Raw genomic sequence first — 8,526 nt, forward strand, 5'->3', positions numbered from 1 at the left:
ATTGATCGTCCCGTTAATGTATGCCGCAAGTTCCTTTACAGGAACCTATTACCATAGGTTAAAGGATCTCTTATTATTATTTCGCCGCCTTCTTTTTTTCAGAGCACCAGACCGTGTCTGGCGTTATGAACACTTGATTCTTCAGATTGTCTCCCACTCGTATAGGTTGCGTCATCATAGGAACTACTTATGTCTCTCAAGTGATGGCTAGGGGTATCAAATTAAATGTCTAAATAAATTAATATTCATGATATCTGCAAGATCCCTAAACGCATTGTCAATCTAAAATTTTATCCGTGTTTTTATTCGATTATGATGGCCGTTAAAATAGTAGCATAAAGATTATACATTACTTTAGAAAAGCTTGAGCTTGTACTCTCCTGTAAACCAAAGGAAATTTTCCCATTACGTACCATATGAAATGCAATATATTCTGGCTCGTGGTCCTTTTATATGCCACGCCAAACGTCTATTGTCTAATCCGTTCATCTGCTTGTTTTGTTTATTCGTCTGTCTGTTCCGTTGTGCGTCTAAACTTCTACACTTCTAGGCGGCTACGTTTAGATTTGCATTTCTCATTTGTTCATTCTTTCGTTTGATTGACTATTTACCCGTTATTTATTACCCGGCGAAAAATAACGCACTACTTGCCGCTAATACATCTATTGTGCGTCAGTGCTTATAGTTCTGCTGTCTGTTCATGCATCTGTACGTTCAGGCCTCTGTCTCTCCGTCATTTGCTAACTCATTTCTTCTGCTCAGTTGTTTGTCCGTCTTCCTATCTTTTTCGCTTTATCATAAATCTGCTATTCTGGTTTGTATGCAAACCTGATAACTACGCAACCCTACATCGCACTCTGCCTTACCACGTACGCATCACTAAATCGCGCTCAACCTTGATCCATGCAACGTTCTTCCTTTTATGTGTTCCCGATCAGTTTCATCGTGTGTATGTCCGTGCCACTGTCTCTGTCTTTGTCTAGCTGTTCGGTGTTCGGTTATCTTCCCTTTGTTCGTTCTTCTTGTTGGCAATATCTGTCCGCATTTATTTTGTTAAACCCATCCTATTTCCTATCCTTCGATCTACCAAACTCTCCGTTAGACCTCCCGAGGGCCCAGCCATATTTTCTCCGGCTTTTAAAAATTTCCAACTTTTAAAATTGGAAACCGAAACTTGAAGCAAATTTCAACTTTACTAATTATCCGTGTGATCCGATTACAAAAGTGAAAGCACATAAGAAAACCAAAATTTTCAATACAATTTCACAATAACTTACGATGCTTAGTGGATAGCAAAGTTATCTCGAATATTGAACTAGACTTGACTGAAAGTTCAGGTTGGTTAGACGACATCAACGATGAACGGCAAATTGTTCGTAACAACATTAAAAACACTTTTTAAAGCGATTAAAATTTTATTACTACCACTTGAATCTTATCGGAAAATCGATTGCTTTTCGGTCAGTTAGGCCTGTCGTTAAAATTTGCATCGATACAGAGATCAAATTCGAAGCTTAGTTTTTTGATTCGGTTCGATAGAACTCTATGCGATCTTGCAGTAAGATGACCCCGCTCCTTACTAGACGGACTTAGGCCCGTACATTATGTAACTTTCCGATTTAATTTTCACGTTTTCGCTGTTAAATAAATCAGGTTTGAAATTTTTTTAAAATTTGATTTATTTTTATTTTATATTTTAATACTTCGTCTATTTCTTTTTTCTTTAATAAAGATAAACTTAAATATTTTGTTTTGTGATTGCTTTTAAATTAAATGAATTTTTTTACAATAGTTTTTTATTTTTTAGATTTTAACGTGTGACTACAATTATGTAATGTGTTTTCTTATTTAGTTATAAACGATATTATAGGCTCTTTTTTTCTTTTTCTGCAATGAATGCATATTTTTCAATTAGACTTTTGTATAATTACAATAAATAAATTTACAAATTTTAATAAACGATGATTCTACTATTGTTTACTAACATTTTGATATTCAAGTGTATAAAAATTAAATGCATATCTCTACAATTTACAGAATTTTATTATATCCACCATCACAATAATATGTTTGTATCGATGTCATGGTTAAAAAGCTGTGCAAGATATTGTCGGACAAACAAATCATTATTCGCATTAACCACGACGGTCTTTTATGCGTTATGACTTGTCCACCGCGTAATTCTGGGCACTACAAAGACTTCTGCGTTCTTTTTTTACATAAAAGTTATGTGAAGAGAGTCATAATGGGAAAGAAGCTCGGAAGCAATTAAGTTGTAAGGCAAAGCGAACGTTGTGAGCATCATTGCGTATAAGTTACAGGCAGTTAATAGATGACGTTCTTATTGCATGTGTAGTATATATATATATAGATAAATTTAGAAATGTAAATACTAGACATGCAGGTGGGTGGGCAAGAAGATGATGGTGACGAAGTACGTCAGGCAAAGAAGTCTCAAAATCGATTTGCAATCGTCTATGATGGATATAAAATTTTCTGTTTTAAACATCAATATGCACTTATCTGTGATAGTTAGGTAGACGTGATCATAAATTTAGAGTAGGTGTAATAGTCTCTTCTGAAGCAAAATGTTTCTTTTTTCGTTTCACTTGGATTTTTAAAAAATCTTATAAATTTTCATTAGATATGATCCGAAGTCTTAATGTAACTCGTTGGCTTATATGTTTTTTAAATGAGTGACCTTGATGTTCAACCTTGAAGTTAACTTGCTCAAATTTTAAATAAAGCTTTAACTGCGGATTAAAGCAATCCTCACTTTCTAAATTTGCGATTAGCGCCTCTCTTTGCTTTAAAAAGTTAAATGACTTAATCATTTTCAAGCTGCTAATACGCTATAAAGTACCGTTTTGAATTATTTCACTTTAAACCTAAACGCCAATAAAAATTAGTTTTCAGTTAATAATGGCTTTAACGGTTGGACAAAGTTAAGCTTACAGTTCTTTCAACTTATCCTTAAAGTAAAATCCAAAAGTAATAAAGAATTTACTCAGTTTCCAGTTAAGATCCATTTAAGATTTTGCTTACAAATTAGGCGAATTATTGCTGTAGGCACCTGTTCGGCAAAGATAAGATTAACCGCCGATTAAAGCTACATGTCATTTAGCAGCAAGTACAAGTTAAAATTGACCTACGGTATATTAATTGTCAGTTAAAATTTATATTTATATATAAATTTAGAGTTAAATTTTTTTTTAGATAGAAATAGGGAGATAGCGGCCATAGCTTAATGGGTGTGCGGCCAATCCGCAAGTGTTGTGACTTTATCAATTAATCACTGATTATAGCTACGATCAAGGAACATCGTACTTGAGATTTCAATTCGCCAACAATGAGAGATAAATTGAAAGTTTAACTCGCACTTGAGGTTACGGTTAAATTTAACCTTGAATTTAAATTCGTGAATGTCTTCCTTTTTAGCGTACTGTTAAATAAAGTTCCACTTACAGTTTAGTAGTACGTCAGCTTAGCTTCAGTTTAATGGGCCAGTTAAGTCGAACCAAAGTTAATTCCTGATTGAAATCATTTCTTAGCTATCTGTTAGGGATAGTCAAAGTTAACTTTCTGTTAACTGTCAGTATTGACTGTTAGTACATTTGAACGTTACTCTTAACTGTCAGTTCATTTGAACAGTAACTTTAAACTCAACTGTAACTACGCAGTTACGTTACACTTAGCTGGAGCAGTTGAAGTTAACAAGCATTTAACTTAAAAATTCAAAACCATCTTTTAATTAATTTTAACCTCCAGGCAAAATTAAGGTTAATATTCCCTTAACTTAACTTAAATGTTAACGTTAAAATTACCCTTTACAGTTTGAATGAATTCAATTAATTTAGGCTTTAATTCCCAATTTCATAACTTTGTTTAGATGATGAGTAAAATGTAAATGAAATCTCAAAAAACATACTCTGGTAGTTCCGTTTGTAGCAACGTGGAAAGTATTCAGTTATCAAATCGTTATTTAAGTGAGAATTAACGAAGAAAGTTTTGCAAGAACACTAACTTGAACCATACACATTGACGATTAATGTTTACATTGAATTTTGAAATACGTAACTTTCAGTGAAAGGCATAGAAATGCCTTATTTTCAAAACAGCTGTTTCTTTATTCACATCATTAACCAATAGTCGCCGATTTTAGGTGAAAACCTTTAGCTAAGAATCTCGTCTTCTATGGAAAACTCACCGATATTTTATCTTTGTTTTTAAAAATTATTATATAGCTGTCACGACCATTACAAGCCGCACCTTTAAAGCTACTATTTCGTAATTTGCAACAAACAACTGTTTTTGAAATTGATAAGAATAGCTGTTGTGCAAATTGATAATCAGCTGTTATTTATTTGCATTTAATAGAAATCGATTAAGATGAAAATTGTCATAAGTTGTACGATTTTAGGCGAAAAATCTTAATCCATAGGTGGAACTACACTCAAGCAGTTAAGCAACTGTCGGCTAAACTCAATTGCAATTGTGTGAAAAAGTGAAAACGAAAAAAAGAACAAAAAATAAAATAATTTTGCTTCAAAGAAAATCACAATTATTTTTGCCGTGAACTGTGTGCCCATCATGTGCTTGTGCATACAAGCTACAGAGAGAGATTTGCTGCTATTTTAGTTTCATTTCAATGATATTTATAGGCTGTCGTCGACTATTTGCATTTGAACTTTTGCAGAAATTCTCTTCTTCTTCTTGCGTGAAACATATCTGAGCTTTGGCAACCGCAGTCGATGCACTTTCGTTTCTCTGTTTTGTTTGTTAAATAGTTGGACGTTGTATCGTTTTTAATGCCGACTGTTTTTTGTTTTGTGTGTTTGCATCGTTTCTGTTTTTTTTCTTGTTTTGTACAAAATTAATAAAAGTAGGCGTGGTTGGTTGTGTCACATATACACATATACATATATATATATATATATATATATACTTCAGTACAGTACAGTTATTTACAATTCCTTTTTAGTCTAATTTATTTATTCAGTTTTTCTCTTTGTGTTTTAAATAAAATTTAACTAAAATATACATAAGTGTTGGTTTTTTCTTTTCTTTTCTTTTCGTTTTTTTTTTTTTTTATTATTGTATTTACAGTAGATTTCAAATAAATTCATGGTTTTTTGATTTATGGCATTTTTTTCTCGTTTTTCTTTTTCTGCTTTTTAAATACATTTAGTAAACGTTTTGCAATAATGAAAACAATTTTTTCTTTTTTTACTTCTCTTTTTCTTTTTTTTTTAATAAATTCATATGCAGATATGCAGATGCACACATATGTATGTATGTATGTATGTACATAAATATTTTTATATATATTTATATAAGAAAAGTGAAAAAAAAAAATAAAATTAAATAAAATATATGTTTAAAAAAATTGCACATGATTATGTGGAAAAGTTTGTGTTGCATATGAAATACCACCACATTGATGATAATAACTGAACGCAGTTAGGAACGCAGTTTGGATGTCGTCAATCCAATGAAAAGTCTATCAGGAAGATTTGATAAAAATGGTTTGCTCTGACAATTGTGTGATTTGTGTGAAACATTGTTTGTTTCTGCGACTCAATTAAATAGATTATTATTTAAGTTATTACCACTCCATCACGTATAATCTGTGCGCCAAGTGCCCTATAAAATAGTAATAAAAACCGATATTATTCGTTTATTTTAATAGAGCTCATTTTTATCATATGGAATATATATATACTCGCAATATATTTATCTATAAATATCTATATGTATGTAAAAAAATTACACGAGCAACCACGTAGAGAAAGATTTTTATGACTTTGAATTTATTAAGTGATTGCTTGTACATACCATTGAGCCCAAACCTAAATGATAAGGCTGAGAGTGAGGAACAACAGCACCGCCCAATGAGCCAGCTGTTGAAAAACCACCTTGTAGACCGCTAGAGGCACTTAATGCTCCCATGCCGCCAGTATACCAACCGCCGTGCATATGCGCATGTGCCGGATGTAAACCACTGGAAAGATGGCCGTGTTGTGCTGGAAATATTTAAAAGCAATAACAACAATATATTAAAGATTAAAAAAAAATTTCCATTTTTTTTTGTTTTTTTTTTTCATTCTTATAAATAGCTGTTAATAAAAATTACTATATACATACATATATGTATATATTTTGATTTTGATATGTTAACTTACCCATTGAAGCGGTAAAACCGCCACCGAAACCTTTCGAAGGATCTAAAGGCTTAAAATCTCCCATACCTAGATGACCACCCATTGGTAAGCAGCCGCCTCCAAGACCTTTTTTCTTTTTTGATTTTGAAGAGAGTTTACGGTTACGTGTCTGAATGCCTTCCTTCTTCATCGTCAGAGGCCGATTAACCTAAGTCAGCAAATAAATAAAACTACGTTCAATAATTGATAGTCACGACTAAGTAAATTGTAATAAATTTAGCTAAGTTCAATATCAGAGGTTTGAGCAAAGATTCTTAAAGTACCGCAAAGGGACTTTTTAGTAAAATAATATTTGCTTATACTGAAAAGATTGCAATTTCGCTTAGGGAATTTTTGAATTTTGAAAAAAGTTTATTTATCATGATGTGTATGTACGATCAGATTGTGCTTATCCGTTGTCCTTTTTGCGATTTCTTTCGCTTTCAATTAATAACTTATCTATAGTACATAACGGTATTCGCGTAAGCATGAGGACATTGGTGAAGTCTTCAGTAAATTTCTAATTGCAGTACGTCTTCATTAGTTGAATTAACCGTTAGATATTGTAAATAGGGAGTTTGCATTTTCTAACACGCCATCGTTGAAATTTCCACAGAGCATTTTCATATTTAATCAGTTTCGGACTCTAACCCACTTCTCTCAAAATGCAGAAATGTTCGCCATGCTGTTCACATTGCCGAAGTTGTAAGATTGGGAAATATACGCCAGAGGTCGGGATTTCTACTGATTGCAAATTTTTATGGGAGAGCAGTGGAAATAATTATATGAAGAATTAAACAAATTAAGAGTGTTTAATGATCATTACCGAGAGATAGCGGAGAAATTATATATGAATTTTCTACAGTCAGTTCCAACCCCATTCTCCCGCATGGCTGGTTGTCTATTCCTTTTCACATTTAGCTCGCGGTCCGATCGGTTTTCGATACACTCAACGGCCATCCACCCATTTGTTGTTTTATTCTTCTGTCCGTCTGTGTAAAACAAAGCAGGGAGGGAATTATATAAAAAATCAGCTTTCTGTCCTTGCATTTCTTCTTCTCTTTCTCGGTCTTTTTATCACATTGTCTCTAAACTTGTTCGGTTGGTTTTTTGACGAGTCGCCCGACAATCCTTTTCGCCATTGCTATAGCTTCTTGCTATCAGACTAGTACTTTGCCTGGAACTTTGTTTCATCTATCCAAAGATCTTTATGTTATGCCGGTTTGACCTTCATTTCAGTTATCCATTAAATTATTCTTCTATATCTCTACATTTCATCTGTCCATTCCAGCTGGTTTTTGTATTCGTCCACCCTCCGTTCGTTTTGCATTTCTTGTTTGTCGTGTTTTTTTTTTTGGCCTACATGTTCCACTACTAGTTTGTTTGTGATCTTATATCCAACCGATCATTCATCAGTTCTTCTATCTTTCTACCTTTCCGTCTGTTTCTTTGGCGTTCGTGTATCTGTCCGTTTATTTGTATTGCCACTTTCTTCTCATCAACCTTTCTTCCAACAAAGAAATTGAGTTCCGTTTGACATATTCCTTGCTTGGTTGCTTGATGGAGTTCTGAGTAGTTTACAAAACTCCAATAGGTGTAGACAGAGATTAAAAAGTGGAGAATAGATCTCACAAAAGTAGGTTCAGCAAAATCTTACGAGACTTCTACGTCGGAATCAAAATTTTGCCTACATATTTGTTACAGTTATCTGAAAATTCGTTAAAGTCAATCTCGGCCAGACAGTGGCTACCCAATGTTCAACTCAAGGCCATAGCCTCATTATGCCATTATAAACATTTTAGTAGCTGCGTCACTTTCTATGTTTTGCGAGTAAATAAAAGGACGTTCTAACGGCAGGAACAACATGGTACTTAGGAAGTGTCAAAATTAGATGAATGCATTACAAAACCCAGGCAGATTATATTATATTCATGTTTTATGATCGGTTTTTTCAAGTCTCTGCAAAAGATGTAGGTAACTTAATAGACTTTCATGACTATAGAGTTGAAAGCAAAAAGTGATACATTATTGTCTTATGTTAAATTACAAATATTTTGGTATATAATCAGAGATACGAGAAATGCATAAATGAGAGAGACATTGGAGAACTGTGATCTTGCTCTGATAATAATGGTTACGCAGCCATGTTTTGTTCGAAATGATGTTGCCCTCTGTACTTACTTACATATGCATTTGTTATACATACTTATATATAATATTTGCATGTGAAAGCCCTTCACCCCTCTTATTGCTATGCATTGTACACATAGGTATACATGCACACACACACACACACACACACACACACACACACACACACACACAC

At 33.3% G+C, this 8,526-nt stretch overlaps 1 protein-coding gene across 6 annotated transcripts in view; it reads right to left on the reverse strand.

Moving 5' to 3' along the window:
• Positions 1–5,320: 5,320 nt before the first annotated feature.
• The window catches only part of LOC119638727 (GATA-binding factor C), a 100,965-nt gene continuing 97,759 nt past the window's right edge, over positions 5,321–8,526 (reverse strand). For 5 of the 6 annotated variants that reach the window (XM_038035692.1, XM_038035693.1, XM_038035696.1 and 2 more), the window contains exons 7-9: positions 6,183–6,369; positions 5,836–6,023; positions 5,321–5,643 (exon numbers count right to left, since the gene is read on the reverse strand). In XM_038035692.1, the coding sequence (XP_037891620.1) occupies positions 5,617–5,643; positions 5,836–6,023; positions 6,183–6,369 (402 nt within the window). In that variant the 3' untranslated portion in view covers positions 5,321–5,616. Of the gene's footprint in view, positions 5,644–5,835; positions 6,024–6,182; positions 6,392–8,526 lie in introns of those variants that run through there. The other variant, XM_038035695.1, reaches the window with a different exon arrangement.

The sequence above is a fragment of the Glossina fuscipes genome, unplaced genomic scaffold (genome assembly GCF_014805625.2).
Source record: "Glossina fuscipes isolate IAEA_lab_2018 unplaced genomic scaffold, Yale_Gfus_2 109, whole genome shotgun sequence".
NCBI classification, from domain to species: domain Eukaryota; kingdom Metazoa; phylum Arthropoda; class Insecta; order Diptera; family Glossinidae; genus Glossina; species Glossina fuscipes.